The sequence below is a fragment of the Peromyscus californicus genome, unplaced genomic scaffold, assembly GCF_007827085.1.
Source record: "Peromyscus californicus insignis strain IS unplaced genomic scaffold, ASM782708v3 Scaffold_8__1_contigs__length_139910024, whole genome shotgun sequence".
NCBI lineage: Eukaryota > Metazoa > Chordata > Mammalia > Rodentia > Cricetidae > Peromyscus > Peromyscus californicus.
Window position 1 is genome coordinate 51,765,268 of NW_026294606.1, and position 26,486 is coordinate 51,791,753.

Here is a 26,486-nt window from a genome sequence, read left to right on the forward strand (position 1 = left end):
TTACAACACAGCCTCCATACATATGCATTTGCCATCAAGTGATGCGTTATTTAAATTTTGCTTGTTAATTTTTCCTGGCTTGCTGTGTTCTTTTTGTGTAGTGCTGTGATGAGACAGGAGTATACCTATAGAATGGAATTGTGGTAAATCTCGATTTCCAAGGACAATATCAGCATCAGCTAGGGGCTTATTAAAATTACTTGAAGTGTTTTGCTTACTTTTTAAGCTACAGAACTCTTGAAAACTGTTTCCCGTGTAGCTTTTACCAAAAGGAGTATATTGCATTCCTCATGTATGTTGGAAAAGACTGTCATAGTGATTTCTACACATCTTATAACCTTTCTTTTTGAAATGAAGGGCCACTTTAGGGTCTTATGGCATAGGTAGAAGAGTTGAATTTAGTATTTTTATATGGAAAGGTTAGCATGTTTGCAACTCTCCTAGGCACCTAGAAAAACATTAGATGTAAAAGTAAATGAGACAACTTTCTTAGTTGAATTAAAGAATTATTTTTAGGAATTTATAATTAATTTTATGAACAGATTACCATTAGTGCACTAAGAACAATTGTGGGACCACGTGATCCCCACTCAGAGAGGCCAGGGACAGGGACCTAGTGATCCTACTCAGAGGGGACGGGGACCTATTGATCCCCACTCAGAGAGGCCGGGGACGGGGACCTAGTGATCCCCACTCAGAGAGGCTGGGGACGGGGACCTAGTGATCCCCACTCAATGAGACTGGGGGCAGGGACCTAGTGATCCCCACCCAGAGAAGAGTGGACTGCAGAATTTGGTTTTTCCATGTTCACACAGACCTTGAGTGTCCACTAGTTTTTATGTAGAGTCTAAGAAACCAGATTCCAAAGATGTTTTCTTTTTGTTGACTCGTACCTAGTTATCATTGTTTTCCGGTATCCAACCATGTTGTTACTAGATTAGAGTTTTTGTCTTTTCTGCCTGTTGTTTGCCCACAGTACAGGAGTGGCTCTTATACAGGCAGAGTGTGTGAAATGAGTGAACACAGATATCCTAAGAAGGGGAGCTTGAAGGGTGGAGCTGTAGCTCAGCAGTAGAGCGCTTGCTGAGGATTCCTGAAGTTCTGGGTTTAGTTCCACTACTATATTACTTTTTGAAATTTCTCTTTACCCAGAACTAATTGAATGGTGGTACTTTAATGAAATAGGAATAGTCTTAATAGGCTTAGTTGTTTTGGCACTTTGAAGATGTACCACCTACTTCACCATTCACTCAGTTGCCAGTGTTCCACTTTGACTCCCATAACCAGTGATCATCCCCAGGTCTGGTGGAACTTGAATGACAGCATGTCTGCTATCTGTCACATGCCCATGGCTCTCAGAAGCCCCTGCTTGTGTCTTTGCATCTGCTTTCCTGAGATGTAGCTCACTTCCTTTTTCAGTCTTGATTTTTAATAATTTCTAGGAATGTAATATCACTTGAAGCATTTCTGCTACTTAGTTTCCGTTATATTAGTATGATTGTTATATAATAATTATAGTTGTTATTCTTATATTCTCAAAAGTTAGATTTTCTATTAAATTTGTCTATAGATCTGATAATTATTCTTGATTAATTTATGAGACGGCATCTCTCTAGGTTGCCTGAGCTGCCTTGGAGCTAACTCTGTGGCCCAGACAATCTTTGAGCTTGCAGGGCGCCAGCTGCAGTCTCCGGGTAGTGGGATTCCAGGACTGCACTGTTCGTTCTAGCTCATACCATGTGTTTGGAAAGAATAATTTGCAGATGAGTTTCATGTTTGCTATATCTGCTTGTATTATTCTCTTATTATATAGAACACAGTGTGCTCCTGATTTTACCAGAAATCCCACTTTATTTACTATGATGCTGTCATATCTTATTTTATGGTCATAATATACCTTACTTCTGCATATATTATAAACATAACGACATCTATTAATTATTTTTCTTTTTGCTTTAAACAATTATTTTTAAAATAAATTAAGAGCAACATTGGTATTTATATTTTCTCATATTTCTTATATTTTTTTCACTTATTTCTGCCTAAATTTTACCTAGGCAAGAAGCAGCATGACCCTTTTCTGAATCTCACAGGAAGTTCTAGAGCATTTGTATGTTTGTTCTCTATGACCTTACACTGTGCACACTAGATTTCCTCTGTCAAATCTGTTTTATGGCAAGGATTGCCGTTCATTACATTTTAAATATCTCCTGGCAGTAGCCACAGAAATATGAACAAGGCAGGCACTGGCCACTCAGTAGATAGTTGAGATGGCTGGATTGTGTTCCTGTGTGTGAACGACACAGCAGTACTGGGCTGAACCTTGCTGCAGCTCCTGCAGTTTCTTCCCATGGCTTATTCCATCCTTGAGCTGGCACTCCTGAAGAAGCGCATTGAAACCCAGGTGTCTGTGTACTCACTCTACAGCAGAAGCATCATAAATCATAGTTGTCATTTTTATCATCACTTAGTTACAGGTCTAAGTTTATTCAGAAACCAACTGATATTCCTTTAAAACTTGAACACCAACTTTTTTTTTTTGAGTGTGTAGTGTGTGCATGTGCATGCATGTGCAAGCATGTATGTGTGTAGAAGAGTGTTGAATATGTGCCAGGAGGCTAACGGATGACAGGTGTTCTACTCTCACTCTCCGCCTTATTCCCTGAAACAGTCGCTTACTGAACCTAAGCTAGGGTGGAGGCTAGCAAGTCCCAGCCATCTCCTTGCCTCTCCTCCCACCTCTTGCCAAGTGCTGGGGTCACAGGCTCACAGGGCTATGACATTTGACCTCAGGTCTTCATGTGTGCATCAAGAGTTGTAAACCACTGAGCCATCTCCCTAACCTAGCATTGTTTTAGAAGTAGCCCTGTGAAAAGTAGGCCATCCAGAAATACCTTCAGCCCTTCCACAGAGCACTCACACTCTTTTGGCTCTCTAGTGCTGGAAGCCACCATATCCAGGATCTGGCTGGCCCCAGCCTCCCCATTGAGTCTGGTTAAGATGAACCCTAGTGGCACTTACAAGTCTCACTCAGGTTGGTGAGAGAAAGAAGGAGGCCAAATGGGCCAAGACAGAAGGAGAGAAAAGTGAGATTCCAGCAACTTCTCTGGCCTTTCAGGGAGTACACTGAAGTTTTAGAATGGGCTCCACACTTGCTGTCTCCTTGAAGGGAGTAGCCAGCTGGAGCTGGCCCAATGCCTGCCTTCCTGCCTTGCACTTAAGGGCCTAGCACACTGCTGTGTGGGTTGTATGTTTCACTGGATCCCCAGGACTGGCTCTCCATGTGCATGAAATAAAGCTTCAGTGGGCCTCCTTTAATACTGCCACCCACCAGATACTGGGCTGTCATCCATTTGTTCTTTCGTGCCTGGAGACAGCCAGAAGAGTATTCAGAAGCTTGACAGCTATTCCCTTCATCCCATACAGAATACTAAAATTTGAATAAAATAGTAATGTATTTCCCAATAATGTAATTATTCGCTCTGAAATGAACCCCTATTCTGGCAGCTGGATCATTACTGATCATTTGCGATCTGGTGTCCTATTGTATTTTACCTCAGAACAACTTGGCTTCTCTGTCAATGGTTTGTTTGTTTCTTGAGACAAGGTCTTGCTATGCAGTTCTGACTCTCATGGAAGTCATTGTGTAGATTGGGTTGACCTTGAATCTGTGCTGATCCTCCTGCTCTACCTCCTGTGTGCTGGGATTACAGGTGTGCAGCTCCACATGCCATTGCCACATATGACTAGTGTTCGTTTTCATAAACATTGTTTTCATTTGTATATAACTCTGGAATCTCTAAGGTTCTGATAATAAAAAAGCTGAAATACCAAACAATTAGGACATGTAAATACCATTCTGTATTGCTCATATTTCACACAGTGTAATACCTAAAACTGAAATTTTATCTTGTAATATTTATGTGTTTTAGAATTAACATTAAATGTCTTTGTTTTTTGACACTGATATAAAGTTGACTTCTTAGAAAGACCTTTTCAAGTGTTTTGGATTTTAGAACACCAGACTTTAGCAGGTAACCAAGTGAATGATTGCTTTTCTTAAGTAGAAATGTAATTTGAAAGATAGAAAATGGAAAACTGCAACAGTGCGTCTCACTTCAGTATGACCAGTGTCAGGAGGTGCTGCTGCTGTTGCTTCTTGTGTTGGAAAGTCACTCTGTAATTCATAGTTTCTGCCTTATGTTTTTGTGTATTACTACAGCTAAAGAAGTAAACAGGTCATGGCACGTTTAACAAAAAGACGACAGGCGGATACAAAAGCTATCCAACATCTTTGGGCAGCCATTGAAATTATAAGGAATCAGAAGCAAATTGCCAACATTGACCGTATTACAAAGTAAGTAAATTTAAACAAACAACGTAACTGTCAAAGTTCCCAAATGCCTTTATCTCTTATGCTATTCATACGTTATAAGAACTAAAGTCATTTTGCCTTCCAGAAGAATACAGAAAAGAAAAAATAACAGAAACATGTATAGACAATTTGTATTTAGAAGCCTTGTAAATAAATACTAGATAAGTAAGTAAAAGATCAGTCTATTCTGTTTATAGTAGTTTTTCAATTATATATTTTTTGGCTCTTAGAAACTTTTATTTAAAAAGCTTGTTAGTAACATGTTTTATTGTAGTGAAACTATCTAAATAAAATCTATTGCTCATGGCTTATTTCAAAGTTACAATGAACATGCTTTTTTCTAGTAAATACTATTTTTGAGTACTTTATAACTCACTAGCAGAAATTAGCTTGAATACACATTCAGTTTAAAAAGAAAATTCCCCTTTCTTCTTAGTTTCTAATGCTATTTGTTTTAGTAGACCAAGATTCAATGTAGGAACAAAGCAAAACAACAACCAAAACCAAACTACCTAATAGATCTTCTTTTTACTTACTTTGTACTGTGAAGGAGTCTTCAGTTAGGACTTTGATTTTATTTATTTCTCCAGATGCTTTTTAAAAAATAAAGCTAATGTTACATTTTAAAAAGCTTATCTGATTTTTACATGTTAACTGAAATAGAATTTCTTTATGCTTATCCTGCCCTCCATTTACTAGATGGTGTCTATAAAAATGAAAGGCCAGCTGACCTCTAAAGACTGACTTCCATAGTGCTTTGGGACATTATTAATACATGATACAGTTGAGCCCCATGCACATCTACATGGTCCCCAGATGTGAAGACAATGAGGCTAGCTAAGATGGAAGGACCAGGAGATTGGCAGGAAGCCAACTGCAGCCCTGCCTCCTGTGGGCTAAAATAAAAAACAATTTCCAAAAATAAATAGTACATTGCTTTAATTATTACCTAATTGTTGTTTATTTTTAAAAAGCAACCATTTTGAGGTATGGTAATTAAGTACAGAATAGGGTGATGAGTTTTAATAAATCTCAGGCTATGTCTGTAACATAGGTCAGTGTTAAAAGCACATACCTTTCAAAGGTGAGGCCTATTTTATTTTTTTGTTGTTGTTGTTTTGTTTTTTGGCTTTTGGTTTTTTGGTTTTTTTTTTTTTTTTTTTTTTTTTTTGGTTTTTCGAGACAGGGTGTCTCCGTGTAGCTTTGCACCTTTCCTGAAACTCACTTGGTAGCCCAGGCTGGCCTTGAACTCACAGAGATCCGCCTGGCTCTGCCTCCCGGTTTTTGGTTTTTTGAGACAGGGTTTCTCTGTGTAGTTTTGTGCCTTTCCTGGAACTCGCTCTGTAGACCAGGCTGGCCTCGAACTCACAGAGATCCGCCTGCCTCTGCCTCCCAAGTGCTGAGATTAAAAGCGTCTGCCACCACTGCCCAGCGAGGCCTATTTTCAATTCCCTTCACTGGGAAATAAATCTCAAAGAATAATAAAAAAAAATACTAAATATGTCCTTGAGATAGCTGAAATGTTTGTAGCAGAGCATTGAAATTAGAAAAAAAGATACTGTTGTTTGGATTGAAATTTTAAAGCATGTAATTTTGAACAATTTCAGTTTCTCAGACATACTTCTTTTTCTTCTATGGAGTGTCTGTTGAGCAGCTTAGGGCACCCACCAAGAACCTCAGGAGTATCATGAGTGCTGCTGCTGGGTTGGGTGACGTGCTGATGTAGGAGGAAGAAGATTAATGCCTGTATTGATGGTGCATGTATCTGCTGGCTACTTAAGACCTGTGCGCGTATATTTGTGCATATGTGAAACTAGCAAAAGACCCAGAGGTGGTCATTGGGACCTCACACATCTCCTTTTCACTATGGATCATTGACAAGATTTCTCTTTTCTCCTTTCTTCATCAGTGTAACTTTGAATGGTGACCAAGCCATATTTTTCTTTATTTCTTAAGTTCTATAATTCTTAAATATGAATACATTCGCTTACCTGTCAAATGGTCATGGATCTATAAGTCTGATCTGAAGATGGAAGCAGAGGACCACCTAGGAATTGCCCAATCTAGTGCCCTTGCTTCTTGGCTGAAGTCAGTTCCCTTGATGTCCCCTTGTCCGAGGTTGGCTGGGAAGTGCCGTTAGTGGTGATGGAAAGTAGGTCTGCTGCTGTGTGGTCTGGGACTCCTGCTCTGCACCCTTAGGTCAGGACTTCTTACACTTTCCATAAAGTTTAAATCAAGCTACTTGGCGTAGTTCATGTCAGAATACGCAGGTATCTTTTAAACTTTGAAACTACCTTAGGTTGCCCAAGCCCACAGCTGAGTTCTCGTCAAGACCTTGTTTTCTATCTGTGCTAACTGGTGAGCAGCCCCATTATTTAGTCATGCACTAAGTGTTACGACCTTTGAGGTTACTGCCTTATGGCCTGGTATATTCTTAAGTATCTTGTCTAACTCTGCGTAATGGTGTGGTTCTGCCTGCTTTTTATTTTTATTATTTTAATCTATAAATTCCACAGCCATCATTTTATTGTTGTTCTCCCTTGGGATTTTTACTAAGGAAACTGGTTTACTTGTTCTGCAGTTCCCATGCTCTGGTTGTGCTGGTCATATCACTGTGGTCTAGTAACTCAAGTGTGACCCCAGTCCTGAATTTCATGGAATGGGGAGAGTTGTATCTAGAGACTGTAGGCAGACTCTGTAGGTGATGCTGTGCTCTACTGTAGGAGGCACATGTTAATTATTTCTCCTTTGGTGACATTTGTAGCCATTCATGTTAGACCTGAGAAGTTAGGAACAGTGGTAATAGTCTGTTTTATCTTTGTGAGTCTTCCAGCTAGAGCACTTTCCTCAATACAAGCTTCCCTGCGTCTGCCATGTGGCTGCCATACATAGGTCACCACAGAAAAGGATGTTTCACTTTACTGCTTTTAAAGATAACACACACATACACACACACACACACACACACACACACACACACACACACACACACACACACACACACCCGAGACAGGGTTTCTCTGTGTAGCTCTGGCTATCCTGGAACTCACTCTATAGACCAGGCTGGCCTCAAACTCAGAGATCTGCCTACTTAAGCCTCCTGAATGCTGGGATTAAAGGTGTGCATCACCACTGCCTGGCTAAATATGGCATTTTTTTTTTTTTTTTTTTTAAGATTTTACAGTGTTCTACTGGCATGCATGCCTTCATGCCAGAAGAGGGCACCAGATCTCATTATAGATGGTGGTGAGCCACCATGTGGCTGCTGAGAATTGAATTTAGGACCTCTGGAAGAGCAGCCAGTGCTCTTAACCTCTAAGCCATCTCTCCAGCCCCTAAAAAATGGCATTCTTAGTAGATGACTGTGGACTTCCTAAGAACCATTTGGAATTCAAACACCAAATGTTTGACATGCTTCCATCCATACCCCTTATAACCTAATGTTATCATACACTTCTGTACACGCTTGCATACATACCATGGTTTATTTTTATTTGGTATGCTGGATTTTATCTTTCTGTAGTGTATCTGTGATTTCTTTTGTTCTTTTTATTTTAGTTTTGATATTTCTCTGCTTTGCAACTTGGTCTGGCAGTGGCGTGGTCTGCTCTCTGTTCTCTTGGACTTTACTTCTGAAGTGCTTTTCATTTACTTTAAGTTTTTGACTCATTTTTGAGGTTTATCTACTTCTGATTGACAGTTTTTGTAGCTTATTGACTTCCTGTCTTACTTTGCATTTGAAATAGTGGATTATGGTTTTCCTGTTTTGCAGGTGACTATTCTGACTGTGTTCTACCTCTTTAGCCACAGTGCTTCATTTGGATTTGAATCTCTTCTTGAATTTACATTAGATGTATGTCTCTGAAGTTCCTTTTCATGCCATTTTTTAATTGACAGAAATATGGTTTCCACAGCACATACAGAAAATCTTTTTACCTGACTCCAGCAGTGTTGGTGTTTTAATTCCTAGCATTGTATTAAACATGGGGCTTTTTTCCTGGAAGGGAGCTTTAGCTATTTAATTTGAGCATCTACAGTACATATTATTCTCCTTCTCTGTGAGTGTGTGAAATTCCTTCTGGTTGTCACTACTCTTCTGAGACTGTCCTTGGCTTTGTAGTGAGAAGCTATTGGCTTAGATCATGTATTTTTTTAAAGATTTATTTATCTTTATTTATGTATATGAGTTTCTGCCTGTGGTAATTTGTACTCTGTGGGCATGACTGGTGTCTGTGGAGGCCAGAAGAGGGCCCAGATCCCCTGAACTAGAGTTAAACTGGCCCATGGATGCTGAGACCTGAATCCATGTACTCTACAAAAGCTATTAACCACTGAGCCATCCCTCTAGTCTTTCGACTGTCCATCCTCTTGGGCAACCCTCCATAGCTGGTAGTGCCAAGTGCATTTGTAACTCTGGGAAGGTTGTCATCATCTGCTTAGAAACAGGACAGAATCTGCCTAAGGAATGGAAAGGGGCTTCTGAAGAGATGTTGTCAAGGTATAATCTCAAGTAAACTTTGACCTGTCAATAAAACTATTTTTACATTTGTAGGAACTGATGTTTAATTATCATAAAATTCATATGAATTGTTATTTTATTATAAATAAGACTAGAGAGTTTAGATTATCTGAGAAGATTGCTAGGAAAGATCTCTCTCCACCTTGCAGTATCTGTAAGTGTATGGGACAGTAGGTATATGTGCATGGACCTCTTCTGTGTAGTTTGGATAGATGCTCTTATGACAAACCTTGGAAACATTTGGCCTCTAACATTTATATTAAACAAGCATTTTGAAAACATTTATGTGTTTAAGATGCTGTGCATTAGTGTTAAATCAAGACACAAAAGATGAAGAATCCTGTGACTAGGAGCAGTCACAGAAGTAAAACTTAGACTTTGAACCTCTGAACTGTAGCGGTTCCTAACTCATTGTTCTTGGGACTTCAAATGCTGTGGGCATTATATGCTGCAGGAAAAACAGGTGCACAGGTCACTTTGCTTTTCTCCTTAATCCAGACAGAGTACTCACATATGCTTTGGATAGTTATAACACAGTATTAGAGGGTCATATTATTTCCAGTGGTTATTAGAGATAGTTTACACACGTGCTGATGAAGTTAGTGTACATTATACTTGTCTTTCCTGGCCTTTCTGGCTAGGCAGGATGCTTATAGTGGAACATTTACTTTCTACTGCCTGCTAGAGAGACAGTTGAAGTAGTCACTGGCCAGGTTTCTCCCTTGCCTTGAGCACTTGGCTCTGCATTTCTACGGTTATTTGGATTGATGGAACTCAGTCCACTGAGTTCACAATGTATTGCTTACTTTAGGGTCAAATCCCAGTTAGAAAGTGTTGCCTCTGACCTCTTGTGACATGTTTGGCATTGACATTTCTGAGTCTTCCTGAACTTCTTGTCGCTACAGACATAGGTAGACCTGAACTCTAAGTCCTCCTTCCTTGTGCCTAGGCTTCCTATGAAGGTATAAGTAGATGCACATTGCTTATTTACTAAGATTCTGTCACAACCAGTTCCTGGGAATTATGTGAAATTTAGCCGTGTCTCTCTTTGTGAAATTTTATTCTCTTGGGATTATCAGAGAGGAGGAGAGTGAGCATTGCTTAAACAAGCTCTTTAGAAATGTTAGCTTTAAAACCTGCCATCTACCCCCACTGTTCTGCTCATGGGGTCTCCGGAGTCCTTACAGTGTCACTTCTGCATCCTCATCTTAGTTTTCATTGACTCTTTTTATGTACCTGAGAGATTTGTAGACACACTTTATCACTGTTATAATTATGACTTGACTTCTCATTGGGCAGACTTATAGGAGTGATAATGGATGCTGTGGTCCACAGTTGCTTCTTCCAGAGGACCGATTTTAGGGCACTCTTCTTGCCTTAGAAGCTTGTCTGTTTGCATAAATTTGTCATTTCTTTGCACTTCTATGAATAAAAGACAAGGCACCTGAGAGCATAACTAACCACTAAGGAATAAGACAGCAGTATGGAGGATAGAGAAAGGTATGGTCTGGACAACAGCTTGCTCCCATGTATAGTGATGTATAACCCTGCAGACTTGGTTTGAGGGAAAGTTGCAGAGAGAGTTTGGAAGGCCTTGAAGCAGAGAGTCAAAATGTAGATTGTCTGGGTCATGTAAAGCATCTGTAGATTTGAAGGGACATGGCTGAGAGGGTCAGGTTAGGAGTGTGTTTAATGCCTGCACCGAGGTGTTTAACCAGTAGCTAGAGAGGAATAGCAGGGGTTTAAAATACAGAGTTAAGATAAAGCACACTCATTTCCCCCTTCCAAGCTAGGTTGAATGGTTCCCTATGTCTTAAGCATCTGCTTTTTGTGTGTGCTCCTCTGGAGTTAGTTGCTTTGCATTTTCCTGCCTGTGTTGTAGTCCTCCTGCCTCTTGCTGTCACTGGGTTAGTGCTACCTTTTCTGAGGTGTCACTAACTATCAATGTGCCATATTCTTGCCAACCTTTCTCTCGTGGCTCATGGAGTCCACCTGGCCAGCACCTTGCTCATTTGCTATCTCTGCATGGCTCCCTATGTTGCCTCCTGCTGCCTCACTCCCACTGTACTCTAAAAGCCCTGGGCTCTCTGTAGGCCTGGCTGCCTCACACTGCCTGGGATGACACTCCCAGGCTCTCCTTTCTGTTCTCCCTCCACAGCCCCACACTTCTCTAGTTTTCATATATGATCATATTCTTAGAATTCTCTTGATTCCAATTGTTTATAAAATCCAAAGCCCTTCTCAGTTAGAGCTATCATGTCTTCTTTTATGTGCAACTCTTCCCACTTGGCGTTTCACCAGAGACTGTCCTGGGGTATGTGAGAATATCACAGATCCTGTATTTTTGTATTTTTCCCCCATTCATGAACATGTGATGTTGTCATGTGCATCCTTTTAAGACCTGCTTCACGCAGTTTTGAAGATGTTGACTTTGATATAGTTAACTCTAACTGTTCTCTCTATTTTCATAGTAATATGCTTAAATTCGTTTTTTATCATTTGTTAAAGTTTCTTAGAAACTTTAAAAAATATTTGTGGACTGTGGATATTTTAAGATTAGATTACTCATGCATGCCAGGCAGTGATGGCACATGCCTTTAATCTCACTCAGCACTTGGGTGGCAGAGGCAGGCGGATCTCTGAGCTCGAGGCCAGTCTTGTCTACTGAGTAAGTTCTGGGACAGCCAGGACTGTTTCACAGAGAAACCCTGTCTTGAAAAAAAAAACAAAAACAAAAACAAACAAATAAAAAAAATAGATTACATCATTCACGCTTACCAATGTGAGTGGCAAGTACAGCAGTTGGGACAGTAATAATGATGAGTGTTTGGGCTGGGACTGAAGCTCAGTGGTTGAGTTCTTGCCTAGTATGTTTGAAGCTGTGGGTTCTGTCTGTTTCTCTCCAGCACTGCACAGCCATGTACGTATGCATGCGCACTCACAGAATACTAAGAGCTGTTTAGTTGCACTAAACTGAGGAAGTAATTTCAAGAAGGCCTATAGTAATGGAGAGCATGGAGCCTTCATTCAGTGGTATTTAATTTTCACAGCTCCCCTTCTCTGTCCTCCCACTCACTACTGACGAATACAGTGAAGCCGAGGAGAGTGAAGGAAGTTGTGTAGCACTCTACTAGCTGTTGGAGACAAAACAGAAGTCTGAGAGTGCCCGACTCACTTTCCATTGGTGGTGTGCACTTCTCCACTGACTTGTAGATGCTCTTATTCTAGGTATGATTTCCTCCAGGAATTGTGTGTTCTCTGAACATGTTTTTGTCTTTTAGTTCTCATTTGTTCAACTTTTGACCAGCATGGCTTCAAACTCACAGATAACACATGCTTCTGCTCTCCAAGTGCTAGAATTCCAAGTGGGCACCACTGTGCCAAGGTCCCCATTTAGTTTTTATTAGTGCGACTGCATCCAATCTTTCCCCTGACATTTTGTGCTTTTGAATTTTTATTTAAGAATTTCTTGTATTCACCAAGAATGATAACTCAAGAGACTGAGGTAGAAAGATTGCCTTGAGTTTGAGGTCAGCCTGGGCCACAGAGAGAGACCCTGTTTCAAAACAAACAAACAAACAAACAAACAACAACAAAAAAACAAATAAGAAAAAATAATTCATTTTTCTGTTTTAAAACAGGTTTGTTTTATTTTTTTTTGTGAGTATATGCATGAGTTTGTGCACATGAGTCCAGATGTGTGCAGAGGCCATAAGAGGACATCAGATTGCTTGGAACTGGAGTTACAGACAGTTGTTAGCCACCTAGTGTGGCTGTTGGGATTTGAACTCAGGTCCTCTGGAAGACCATTAGATTCTTCTAACTCTTTAGTCATCTCTCCAGCCCAGAATTCCCCCCCCCCTTTTTTTTCAAGACATCTACAAGAATATTCTCTACACTTTGTTTTACTATCATAACAGCTGTACCTCTCAGTTCGGTTTTAGTCCACCTGTTTTCTATGGCCATTCAGGATCTAGCTAGTTTCATTTCACTCTATAGTGAATCTCCCTTCTTTAGGATCTAGACACAACTTATTAAAAAAAAAAAAACTTGTAAAAAACAAAACAAGATTGTAAAAGCCCAAGACCTGTGGCCACCCATCATGGTGTGGTTTATTTGCAGTCAGCCTTCTTTCTCCACTGCTGTGCCCCCTTTGTGGGTGACAGACTCTTCTCTGACAGACTCTTGGCTTGAGTTAATTAATATCATACCCAGAGCTGATGACTGACACAACACACTCAGCAGTCTTCAGTGACATTTGCTAAACACTGAGGGTGTATAGACTCCTTTTACTCAGTGATTTGTCTTTAACAACTGAAAACCTTAGATCTTTGATGAACTGTGCAAATCCTCCTCCTAGCCCTGCTGTTATCTGGTTTGTTTTATAGAGAAAGTCATTTCCTTACTTCTGAAAACTAGCACCCCTTTGCACCCAGTATCTTAGTAGAAACTAGGGAATTTCCATGGCTAGGCAACATTCCCTGTCCTCCTCACTAACACAAGACAACCGGTGCCTTGCTTTCCACGTTGGTGATTCCCTGGCTTGCTCTAGGTTGGACATCCTAGAGCATCCTTAGTCTGAAAATGCAAATTGAAGATGATCTTTGGTCTCAAGCCTCAAAGTGGTACTCAACAAGTTTGCATTTTAGACTTGAAACAGCAAGGGATGCTCAGCTGTAAATTTTAGGCAGAGATTCCCCAGGCCTAAATCATTTGTAGCTACCAGCATTTCTGATAATGTTTAAGTTGTATGTTCTTTTTCATGGTTAACTATTTTTGGTCAGTGTGGTTTGAGATCAGTTTGCTGAAGATATTGGTAGTTCATTCCAGGAAGATATCCACATTTAGCATATGATAGTGGAGCTAGCAGTATTTCCTAATGGGAAAAAGAAAAATTTTGAGATGTCACTTACACAGTGCAACAGTTCTGCACCCCACTGACTCTTTACCTGAAGCCCAGAAATACAAACAACCTGGCCTAGGGCTGCTTACCTTTCAGCTGGGTTCAAGATTTCTTTTTAGAGAATTCCTTCATGATTTACCTTGGGGATGGGAGCGGGGAGGGCCACAGGATAAAGGAAATGCAAGTAAAAGTTATGATACACAAAAAGGGAATTGTGACCATAGTCTTGATAAATGTCAATAAAGTTAAAGCAGTACTAGTAAAAACTAAAACTAACACTCAACATAGAAAAGAGAACAAGGTAGAGCAACTAGAACAACAACCAAATCTAGGAGTGATAGCAGAGCTATACAGAGGGCAGTCATATATTCATATAGCAGGTTGTTATACTGAGCAGTATCATTAATCCATCCAGATTAGCAGATAATACTGAAGAAAGGATTCCAATTACAGAGACTGTGTGTACTGTGACTCCATTCTGAAAGCATTCAAAACCAGGAACATTGAACATGCTTGTAAGGAACGTGTCCCAGTGCTAAAATGCATGTCTAGCATGTACCAGACTCTGGCTTGAATTCCTCGTGTGTGTGTGTGTGTGTGTGTGTGTGTGTGTGTGTGTGTGTGTGTGTGTGTGTATGTGTGTATGCGCGCGCACACGCATACACACAGTTAAAACAGAACTTTAAAAAGAAGTAAAGAAGAAGGAAGAGTCTGTTTGGGAGCTAAGTGATGAAGAAGGGTAGGCAGAGTGGGCAGGTTCATGTCTCTGCCCCTCTTGTCCCTTGCTGTCTTGTCTTTCTGTCCCCAGTAGGCTTGCTAGGAACAATATTAACCCACTGAACTCTGCTCTAAAGATCCAGATCTTTTAATATTACTTATCATTTTTAGTTAGTTCTCTCTTTTCCACTGAAGACCTTTCTGTGCCAAATTAGCAAACTGAAGACAGTATCTCAGTTGCATGGGAATTATGTCCTTTTAATGCTTTGCTTCTGAACATTCCTACCTTTTGTGGAAAGTACACTCTACTAAGATTTGGGAATAGAATTGTGGTAAATGAGATCAAGAGGATTTATAGATAATTTAAACAGAAGGCCTAATTATTTTGCTTCTTTCTTTCACCAATAGGTTAGATAAGATATATGAATTTTCTGTGACTATTTTTTTATAAATGAGATTAAAATTAAAATTATCAAACTATATGTGATTTTAAAAGATTATATTCTAATTTATTTTTTTATTTTTTATTTATTTATTTTTTTTTGGTTTTTCGAGACAGGGTTTCTCTGTGTAGCTTTGCGCCTTTCCTGGATCTCGCTCTGTAGACCAGGCTGGCCTCGAACTCACAGAGATCCGCCTGGCTCTGCCTCCCGAGTGCTGGGATTAAAGGCATGCGCCACCACCGCCTGGCCTATATTCTAATTTAAAATGAAAAAATATACTTATTTTGTATATGTGCATGCAAGCATTGTGCGTCCACATGCCATGTGAAGGTCAGAGGACAACTTGTGGGAGTTGATTCCAAGCCTCTTTGAGCAACCTGTGCCAGCTGGGCATGGGAGGCCCTGAGCTAAGTGTTGGTCCAGATTCCCCAGCATACACTTGGAATAAAGTGTTACGTGGTTACCAGAATGGTGACTATTCTCAGGTCTTAGAACCTATAACCAGTGTGGAGCTGTTCACAAGAAGTGAGAGGGCATGCAGCCATGAATTAGAGTTTTGATGGGCAGGAAGCCTTGCTACACTTCTTGGCAGCCATTTTCCCCTGGGTGAAGCCATTGTTTTCATCTCTGGGCTCAGTTCTCAGTATTCATTTAGATGCGGTGCAGTTTCTGAGACTGACTCGTCTTTGGGTTCATAGGTAAATGATAAGTCAGAAATGGTTTATACAAGTTCTGACTTTCCTAAAAGTAATAAGTATTTTCTGTTACACTTAACTGTATATGTTTGTTTTTCTTGTGGGGATAGAGGGTCTTCAACATGCAGAATTGGTTCAGGGGAGATGAAACTTAAGAATTTTACAGCTTGTTTCAATGTATCACAACAGCTGCAAAGTAGTATCCTGGGGTCCCAGACAGTGGGAGGAAGATTGCAGGAGTGGAAGTGAATAGGAAAGATGAAGAAATGTACTGAAAATGTTCAAAGAAATTAAATATGTCCTTTAAGTAATTAGACATTTCTACACTGATGATTTGTTATGCTGAGTCAAATTGTAGTAGAGGACTAGAAGGTGTCTGTGACTGTCCCTCAAATGAACTCTGAAGGCCCAATGCTTTACAAGATAGTTCCTTGTGCATCACCTGGCTTCTCAGCTTGTCAAGACAAGTTTACTGAGCATGCTCAGGCTAACAGTACTTGGGCTAAAACATCACTCCTCTGTATAGGAACTGTTTTGTTCTGGCCCAGTTCTTGCCATTTCCTTTACTTTCTGAGAGAAGTGGTAATCAGTCCTTGAGTTAGTGTTTTACAGAACGGGAGGAAAGGGGTGAGCATAGAGAGCTGGTAACCAAAGATGCTTCAATTACTGAGGAAAAAGTAAAACTATTAGGTGTTTTAGCCCATGCCCCAAAGCAGTCTGAGGACAAAGCAGCTCAGAAAACCTATTTTTATGGTGAAAATCCATGGATCAAAGTGTATCAAGAAATAATAAGATGCAAAAATGTTTTTCTTAACAGTCTGGGACCAGAAAAGGGAAATCCTCAGGAAAATGTCCTCTATCTGGCATCATACAGCCACTGTGCAGTAGCCATCTTCAAGCATCTTGTGGCATGGTGGCTAGTTTAAGAATTTCCTGAAAAAAACAAAAATGTCGCCAGGCAGTGGTAGCACATGCCTTTAACTCCAGCACTTGGGAGGTAGAGGCAGGTGAATTTCTGTGATTTTGAGGCCAGCTTGGTCTACAGAATGAGTTCCAGGACAGCCAGGGTATGTAGAAATCCTGTCTCAAAACCCCAAAACAAAAACCCTACAAAAATAAGACTTTATTGCTACCTCAGATGTATAGTTTACAGAAGTCCTAAATGAGACAGCCCAGGCAGATGAATGTAGTGAAGGCAAATCTGAGTAGAAAGGCTGTTGCTCAGTTTAGACCTAAACACTAGCCAAAGTTTACACGGCATGTAAAGTCAAACCTGCTTCTCTAAGGGCAGTCGTTCTGATTGCCAGCATGATGGCACAGTGGAGAATTCCATGTGATCCCATGAGATGACTCTGTTCAGAACACAGGTGCACTAACTACAAATAATAGTGCATGCATTACCTTTAGACTACATATGTGTAAAAGAAGAGTTTCCTGTTCAAGTTGAGTTCCATCCCCAAGGACTCTCACTGTATGTGCAAGTATTTCACAGTCTGAAAAAAATTACAATCCGAACTATTTCTTTTTTTTTTCTTTCTTTTTTTTTTTTTTTTTTGGTTTTTCGAGACAGGGTTTCTCTGTGTAGCTTTGCGCCTTTTCCTGGAACTCACTTGGTAGCCCAGGCTGGCCTCGAACTCACAGAGATCCGCCTGGCTCTGCCTCCCGAGTGCTGGGATTAAAGGCGTGCGCCACCACCGCCCGGCCTATTTCTTGTCCTAAGCATTTTGTAAAGGGAGGTCAACATGTATGTGCTGGGGTTCTTAGGACTATGTAGGACACACTAGGTCTTTAGGATGTACGTTGCTTCCCAGCTTATATGCTGCATTTTAACTGAGGTTATTGTGCCCCCCCAAACCCCATGTTAAAATGGCTACTTTTGTGTAAATCTGTCCATTGGTAGTGTCACTTGTGGCTTTGTTCCATGCTTAGAAGGTATTCTCACAGCAGTATAAGAAAGTCTCTAGTGTTTCCCTTTGAATGCTTGGTGGTTTTGTTTTGACTGTTAAACTTGATCTGTTAGGATTTGCTTATGGGCACAGATGTACACAGGGCTTCTTCCCCCAACTCCATCCCAGCAGTCAGGTGTCCTCAGGCCATGCAGTGATAGCTGACCTTTCTACCAGTGATCTGAGTGCTCCTTTGCATAGCCTGCATTCCTGACATGCTATCTTTAGTATCCATGGCTGTCAAAATTGTCCTGATTCAGACTTTTCTGTTTCTTTTAGTTCTTGTTTTGCTCATCTTCCTGAGTGGTATTTCAGGTGCTTATCTACCAGTTACTACTCTTTAACTCTCACTGTCTGGGACTCAGGTTCAGATTACTGCTAGAGTGTGGGCTGGGCATGCACAAGGTACTTAGTCAGCCCTTAATACCTGACCCATTGACTAACTAATGAAAACAAACACCTGATTGTGGTATATCAGTTCTTCTATTTTTAATATCTTCATTTGTTTCCCAGAAGAATTTGTGAACGTACTTAGTTTGTCAGCTGAATATCTAGGTTCTAAAGATGTGGTTTGTGAATGAAGATTCTGTTGACCCTTGTTGGATTTTGGGGCCCTTTCAGCTGTGTTGTTCTCTCCTTTCAGTGTCTTGGAGAGCAGCAGCAGCAGGAGATGTCTTGCATAGCCGGTCCCATTACAGAAGTACCTGCTCATTCCTATGTACTGACGGGACTGGGTGTTGAATTTCATTAAGTCCCTTTCAACCTGGATTACATTTTTTAGGTTGTATGTCTGTATCTGTGTCTGGGTGTAGGGATGCACACAAGAGCACAGGTGCCCATGGAGGCCAGAAAAGCCTCTGATCCCTGGAGCCATAGTTGCAGGTAGTTGTGAGTCACCATATGGGTTCTCCAAGAGAGCAGCGTGAGCTCTAAATCACTGTGCCATCTCTGTGGCCCCCTTAGTTACATTTTTAATGATTTGTTTTACTTTTAATCTCTTAAATAAATTTTGTATTTATAGTTCTCAATATTAAATTTTCAGTGAACATTTGGTTATGGTGTTTGCTTTTGATATTTGAATTATATAAATGTGTTAACATGCACAAACAGATGTAATATTAGACTGTATATTCAAATATCTTTTGTTAAAATTGTGCATGAGCTTTCCTTTGGTATACTAGTTTTTTTTTTTTTTTTTTTTTTTTTTTTGGTTTTTCGAGACAGGGTTTCTCTGTGTAGCTTTGCGCCTTTCCTGGGACTCACTTGGTAGCCCGGGCTGGCCTCGAACTCACAGAGATCCGCCTGGCTCTGCCTCCCGAGTGCTGGGATTAAAGGCGTGCGCCACCACCGCCCGGCTAGGTATACTAGTTTTTATTTTGCATGTTGTTTTGTAAGGTTTTTTTGTTTGTTCGTTTTTTAATAATCATTATATACCAGTACCCTTGCCTACCTTTATTACTTATGGGCTAGAAGAGAATCTGGTCACTGAAAGTATGGCAAAGTCAACTTCTGACCATGTCCCCAGTGGTGTTTTTTTCTAAGGAAGCTTTTTTTGCCCACTTTTTCTTTATATCTTTGGAAACTGGATATTTTAATTGATCAGATAACTACATTTGGTCATTTAACATTTTCTTAGAAGACTATAATATCTATTATTTGTGAAGACCTGAGAAAAGTAGCCGCTTAGGACTCTGGAGATTTCCTTTTTGTGTGTGCCTGTGCCCTCTAGATAGGTCTGGTTTGCATGGTTCTTCACTGTGAATTCAATTAGCTAGTCATAAGTCTTCGTGTTTTTTCCCAAGAAAGGACTTCTAAGTTAATACTCCCAGGCTGTTCTTCTGACTCAGTGGCCTTAGCCTTGACTGACTGGGATCTCTGTGATGTTCCTGTTTTACCATTGTCTGTTCCAGCTGCATGACTGACAAAGTGTGTCACCTTTGGAATCTACCTGGGCCGTCTCTGTACTCAGTCCTGTGCACCCCTTGCTCGTATTTAGTTTAGGTCCCAGATCTGTTAAATCTCTAGATCCATGTTCTGTTTTCTGTAGATATTTCCCAGGTGTGAACTCAGAGAAGGGAACTAATGTCTCCAGCTCCCTATTTTTGCCAGCACTTCATTTATTCCTCACAGGTTTTGGATTATAACTGTCTAGGTCTTGAGAGTTTCTAACGACTTTTTTCAGTGCAGTTGCTCTGGGTTCCAAATCCTGTACACAGAGACCCTGATCTTACTCATGTTTATGTTTTTACATTATTGTTGTTTTTTTAATTATCTGGCAATGTTATACTGTATGGATATTCTGTATTGAATTTTTAAAGTATTTTATCCTTTGACAGTTTCATGTATTGCATTTTGACCTATCCCCTGCCCTCCTTCTCCTCCCAGATCTCCTGCAGTTTGTTTTGCACGTTTGTTCATTTTCCGTCTTTCTGCAGTGCTTGTTTTTCATCTTGTCACATTGGATGTGCTTTCCATTTTTATTGATTCTTTTGTTTTTGTGTTTCACTATATATGGTGTTTTGTGTGATAATTAAGAGACTTTTTTGTTCTAAGTTATTTATAAATTTAAATAATCTCTAAGGTTGCTTTTAAAAGCTGTTGACTGAGAATGTGGCAGAATTAGTATGCTTGGACTTCATCTTCCTCCCTGACACATTCTTATTTGTTAATTACAGCGTCTCCATTGTCAGAGTTAATGTTCTGTTCTGTTCTCTAATCATAATCTCCATGTTTCTTTCTGTCTTAGTCCTTCAGTTAATTTTATGACAGAAAAAGGAAATCTGTAAAAGTTAGCTGCCTCCTAAACAGAAAGTCGCCATCTTCCCCATGCTGAAAATGCAGGGCTTGGCAGAACATCTTTTGCTGAGCTCATCTGGGCTTTCCCAGAAAAAAAGAACAAAAATTCATCTTTTGAATCAAGAAGGTCCTTAAATGCTGGGTTTTGGTATTTTTCTTTTCCATTTTCAAAATCATGATAAAATTTCTTTTTCTTTCTTTCTTTCTTTCTTTTTTTTTTTTTTTTTTTTTTTTTTTGGTTTTTCGAGACAGGGTTTCTCTGTATAGCTTTGGAGCCTGTCCTGGAACTTGCTTTGTAGACCAGGCTGGCCTTGAATTCACAGAGATCCGCCTACCTCTGCCTCCCGAGTGCTGGGATTAAAGGCGTGTGCCACCACTGCCTGGCTGACAAAATGTATTATGTCCTGTTTTATTTTCTCTTATTTTATTTTACTTATTTCTTAAGATTTGTTGTGTTACTTTCTTTTCTTACATAGGATATTCCTGGGAAGATGCAGAGGCCATTCTGATTTGTCTCATAATTTGATTTTTTTGTTGTTGTTCTTTTGAGGCAAAGTCTCACTTTGTACCTTATGCTAGCCTCATACTTGCTGTGGAGGCTTTGTAGTCCAACCTGCCCTTAAGCTCAAACTCTTGATGCCTCCTGAGTGCTGGGATTACAGGACAGCATCCATATGTGCTCTGTTTTTTATCTAGATTGGCAAAGGGCTCTTTGGAGACCACTAATTTATAGGGAAACAAAATGTTGATGTTTTCTGGTTTTTTTCTTTTTTAAATGAATAAAAATAGAAGAAATTTATAGCATTTTGTTTGTAATAGAACCAATAATAAAGATTAAACCAAATGAAGTACAGATGGACATAAGCAAATTGTGCAATGTTGGAGTAAGTGTAGCTGGTGAACATAGCATAGGAACTACTATTATTTTCTGTGGTTCAGGGGAGGTTTGTAATGTTTCACCTTTTTACCTTTTATTTTTAAAATACCATAAATATGTAAATCAGTTAGCACTAGTGTGTGCTGCCAGCCACAGAAATATGAAGTAGGAATTCCACTGACTGTGGCAAAGCTATTACCTGAAAGGGTCAAGGACTCTTCCAGAGGGAAGCCAAGACTCAAGAAGTACTGGTGACACTGGCTTTTGAATGTCTTAGCAGTTTCCTGCAGTGAATTTCTTGTGTTTTGTAACTTTCCCATTTGATTCTTTCCCCAAGAACTTCTAACAATGTGCTTGATCATTTACTGGGCACAACTTCCCTTATATTATTGGGGTATTTTGGATAACATTCCCCAGCTGTGTTTATTATTCATTAGCAAACATCTGGCCAGGGCCATTCTCTGGACAAAAGTATTTCATCTGAGACATTTCTCCTACATCCAAGGACAAACTGCAGATAGATAAGCATTAGCTCATCTTGCCTACAGATAATTCTTAACTCCTTACCTTCACCCCAGTTTATTAACACAAGACCCTAATTTAAGAGATTTACCACTTACTATTCTGAGATGGTGTTTTGGACATCTGCTAGTTACTGAAATAAGGTAATTATTTCCACTGATCCAAGGAGACTACAACAAGGCCAGGTAGATGATAGGTGCCAAGCTTCGTTTCTTGTGCAAATCAAGCTTTAATCCTCCCTCTTTTATCTCAGCCCAGGTGTTATTCCTAGTTCTAAAGATTCCCATGTTAGCAATTAACTCAGAGTGAAAGTGCTTTTACTAACCAAATACTACACATTGTGACACAGGTTCCTAGCAACCGAGTAAACTTCCCCTACCCTACTAGAAAGTGATGCAGCCAGAGAATTGGTGATTGTATGTGTATATAAACTGGAAGCTTCAGAGACTAGGGGGAGAACAAAGATGGAAAGAACTAAGATAGAACAATGAGAGAACAGCAGCAGAAGGGACAGAGAGGAGCTAAGTATGAGAACAGAAAAGAAGCTATGTAGGTAGATTTGACCTAGAAGAATAAAGTGAATGGACTAAAGAGCTCGATGTGCTTAGATTCTTTTGACATCCCTCAGATTAATTCTCAGCCGCTGATAGCATCTATTCTGGACTCTGGGAGAAATCTCCACCGACAGGTACCAGTGGGGACTTCCATAAGTGTGTACATTGTGTTTCTGGTGATGGCGTGTGTCCATGTTCTTTGTCTAACAACCATTCATATAATCTCACACACTCACTAGCACCATTTCCTGAGTTTTGAGTACAAGTTCTTTTGAAAAGTATTAAAAGTATTCTAAAGTCTTTGATGGAGGATTATGAGAACCTGTCTTTAGAGTCTGCAGAGTAAAGGCAGTAATGCAAAAATTAAATTGCTTGTTTGACCCAAGTCTGCCCAGTGATTTGTATTGTTAATCGGGACTGTTTTGAGCCACTGTTGGTCCAAACATGCAGGTTTAAAATAGTACCATATGCTCCTTAGCAAGCCTATCTGAAAGGACCAGTGGATTGTTAAATTACCCCATCTTGGGTGAAGCTGATTTGATCTTTTCCTCTAGTTCCTTTACTTTATAATTGTGTTTGTAGCTTTAAAAAAAGTGTACTTATACCTTTAAAAAATGTTTATGTCTTTGAAAATGTTTAAATTGTGATGTAATTCAGAACATTGCAAATGGCTAAAAACAAAATGTTAAAATGTTGCAACCTAAAACAACTCATGTCACAAGTACTTTATTAGGGTGATGTGCTTTTGATTTAACTTGGGACACTTAGAAGGAAACTTTGTGTTTGTAATAATCTTTGAAGAGCTTGGAAATAAAATCTTTGCCTAATTCATCATTTTCCATGAAAAAAAAAATAGCATAATAGAGTTGAGGGACACTTTTCCTCTTTCCTTCCTCCCTCCCTCCCTCCCTCCCTCCCTCCCTCCCTCCCCTGCTCCTTCCCCCATTCTTCTCTACTTCCCTTCCTTTGTTCCGTCCATAAATATATGTCATAATAAAATAGGAACAAATGGTCCTTCCTTTTCTTGTTTTTACTCCTTTTTAGTTGGCATCACTGGAAATTTCTAACTTTGTGTTTCCTCTGTGTTCAGGTATATGTCCCGAGTCCACGGTATGCATCCCAAAGAGACCACCCGTCAGCTGAGCTTAGCTGTGAAAGATGGTCTTATTGTCGAAACTCTAACAGTGGGCTGCAAAGGCTCAAAAGCTGGTATTGAGCAAGAAGGATATTGGTTACCAGGTGATGAGATTGTAAGTATATTTAATTTGATAAATTCAGAAATTTGGACTTTTGGGTTTTTTGAATATTAATATAACCTATAGAAATCCATTGTCAGAAATTTAACAATTCTTAACATTTTTATTAACACTAAAGCTCTGTATTGATAGCTTCCTTGTGATTCCTTAGGAGAAAACTAACTTTTACAAAAATCCTGCTATTCTGTCTGTTGTCTTGCATCTAAAAAATAAAACTAAATGTGCATATAAATCATGGTACTTTTGGTGCTTTCTTCAACTAATATTAGTTTAAAAAATGTTTCAGTGCAGGACAGTGTTTACACTGCCTAGATAGATGGAAAGGGACACATTGCTTCTTTAGGAATGCTCACTTGGATAGCATCAAATCCCAATCCAGGCTTACGGCAGAGTTTTCATGCACCAAACAAAGGTCCCAGATGTTAGAATGACTGGCCCTGGTCCACACTGACCAGTGACTACTGGCAGGCTTCCGGCCCTAAGCATAAGCCAATCAGGATGGATATAAAGTTACTTCTTTTGTACCTTCATTTAGCTCCAGCTGTGACATCTCTTATGGGGGTGTGCTTTGCATGATTGTGTCCTTTCAGGACATGGCTTTATGCTTGAGAAGCACATAGAGAAGTCCTTTCGTCTTGCATAAAGATTGATTTCATGTGTGGTATTTCTATCTCCCCATTATATTTTTTGATATTTTAACCAACTAATTGGAAATGTCTTAGTTATTATAATAAACATCATTTCAGATAATAGGTTTTAAATGTATGTTTTGGGGGATTTAATAATTCTCTAAAATCTAAAATTTTGAAAATTTCATAAAATCTTAAAAACTGGTTCATTGTGGGAAAATTTCCTGAAAGTTTTTGCTTCATTTCATTTTTCTGGTGATATGACAGACAAACCCATGGGTTCAGTGAGACTGAAGGACCACCACCAAGTGTCTCTGATAATTCTAAATGTAGGAAGCTGTCCAGGCCTGACAGTTTTATCCATTTTATTTATATGTCAAAGCCTCAGAAAACCTGGGGGTAGCGTCGTTACTTGTATCAGTGTGATTAGTTTGTTCACCGGAACTGTTCCTCAGAAGAAGTGTAACTGTTGCCACCAGAGCAGTTTCCTTTCCAGTCCCTGCTGCATCTGGAAGCTTCGTTGGTGCAATAGCCAAGATGGTGTGAGCCAAGATAGAGCAAAGGTAGAAAGTGAGAGTCCAGTGACTCGGGACAGTCCAGATAAGCTGGTGTATCCTGTCCCAAGCACGTGGACACTTAGAAATTCAGAAGACCCAGAGAAGGTGTGCGATGGGAGTGTAACTGATGACTGAGCTGACACGCAGGGCTTGGAGTTGTGGGTCATGTGCACATTCCTTTGGGTTTGTTTGCTCCTTTAAAATTGGTGGGTTTTTTTTTTATATACTTTGTTCTTCCTTAGACTGAAATTTCTTTAATTCATCAAGCAGCTAACTAGCTTATTAGATGTTTCCTACAGTATTAGACTTTATATTTCTTTTTATTTGTACATGTTTTTTTGCACGTATTTATTGTCGTCTTTCCATCTCTTTTTTACTAAATGAAATCTTAAAGTATATTAAACAGCAGCTATACAGGTTTAATGCTAATTAGTCCTTATTCACAGCAGTTTTATACTAAATATGCACATGTAATATAACTGAGTATGTCAAACTTCTGCTTACGTTATAAAATATATAACCATAAAAACTCAAGGATAAAGTAGTATGTGGAATGAGATAATGTCTATCTTAAGCATTCCTTGCTTACATGTCTAGAATTGTTTAAACATCATTGATTTAGTCCTCAGCTGTAATGTGGGCATATTAATATTTATTTCATTTAATCAAATATTAAGAGACATCATAACTAAGACAAGGCTTTCTTATAAATGAAAGTATTTAATTGGAGGCTTGTTTATAGTTTCAGAGGGTTAGTCCATTATCATCATGGCACGGAGCATGGTGTCAGGCAGGCAAGCAAGGGGCTGAGAGCTTACATCCTGACCCACAGGCAGACAGGCAGACAAAGAAAGACACTGGGCCTGGTGGGGGCTTGTGAAACTTCAAAACCCACCCCCAGTGGCACACTTCAAACAAGGCAATACCTTCCTATCCTTCCTAAACAGTTCACCAGCTGGGAACCAAGTGTGCAAATATATGAGCCTATGTGGCCATTCTCATTCAAACCACCACAAGGATTAAATGAAAATATGTTCATTCAGCAGTGAATATATACACAAATATATTCAAAGCAAGTGTTTTGACCAGTAAATAAGTATAGTTAGTAATGACCTCTTGTGCAGAAAGGTAATAAAGTTAATAATAATATGGTGTATATTTCAAAACAGCTAAGAAATGGACTTTAAATGGATATGTTAATTAGCCTGATGTGATCATTCCACTATATATGTATATGTGTGTGTGTGTGTGTGTGTGTGTGTGTGTGTGTGTGTGTGTATGTATCAAGGCATCACACCCTAGAAAGTTGTAGTTATTACTTAAAAATTAAAACTTTAAAATGATTAAAATAAGTGTCTGTAGACAGTAAAGTAAAAGCATCAGGTTTTTTTTACTAGCTATAAGCAGTCTTTTTATACTATTTACTTTGTAATCAGTATTCTCCAATATAAATACTGTGAAGAGCTTGCCTTGAAAAGGTAGCTGTTGTTGAAGGTATAAAACAATGAAGCTGGCTGACGAAATGAGTATCTTACTACCTGGGCTGATAACACCCCTGACTTGGCAGTAAGTGTCCTCATGCCCTATGATACCCCACAAGCTCATGTGACTAACCATGTCACCTATATCACAGTAGATATTCCACAATGCCCAGCCTTTGTGTATTTTTTTTTTATTAACTCTGTCATCTGTGCAGG

The 26,486-nt window shown here is 39.5% G+C and overlaps 1 protein-coding gene across 13 annotated transcripts in view; it reads left to right on the forward strand.

Annotated features, from left to right (window-relative positions):
- Positions 1-26,486, forward strand: part of Zmynd11 (zinc finger MYND-type containing 11) — a 91,523-nt gene that overhangs the window by 32,997 nt on the left and 32,040 nt on the right. For all 13 annotated transcript variants that reach the window (XM_052726886.1, XM_052726888.1, XM_052726889.1 and 10 more), the window contains exons 2-3: positions 4,223-4,357; positions 23,438-23,597. In XM_052726886.1, the coding sequence (XP_052582846.1) occupies positions 4,242-4,357; positions 23,438-23,597 (276 nt within the window). In that variant the 5' untranslated portion in view covers positions 4,223-4,241. The remainder of the gene's footprint in view (positions 1-4,222; positions 4,358-23,437; positions 23,598-26,486) is intronic.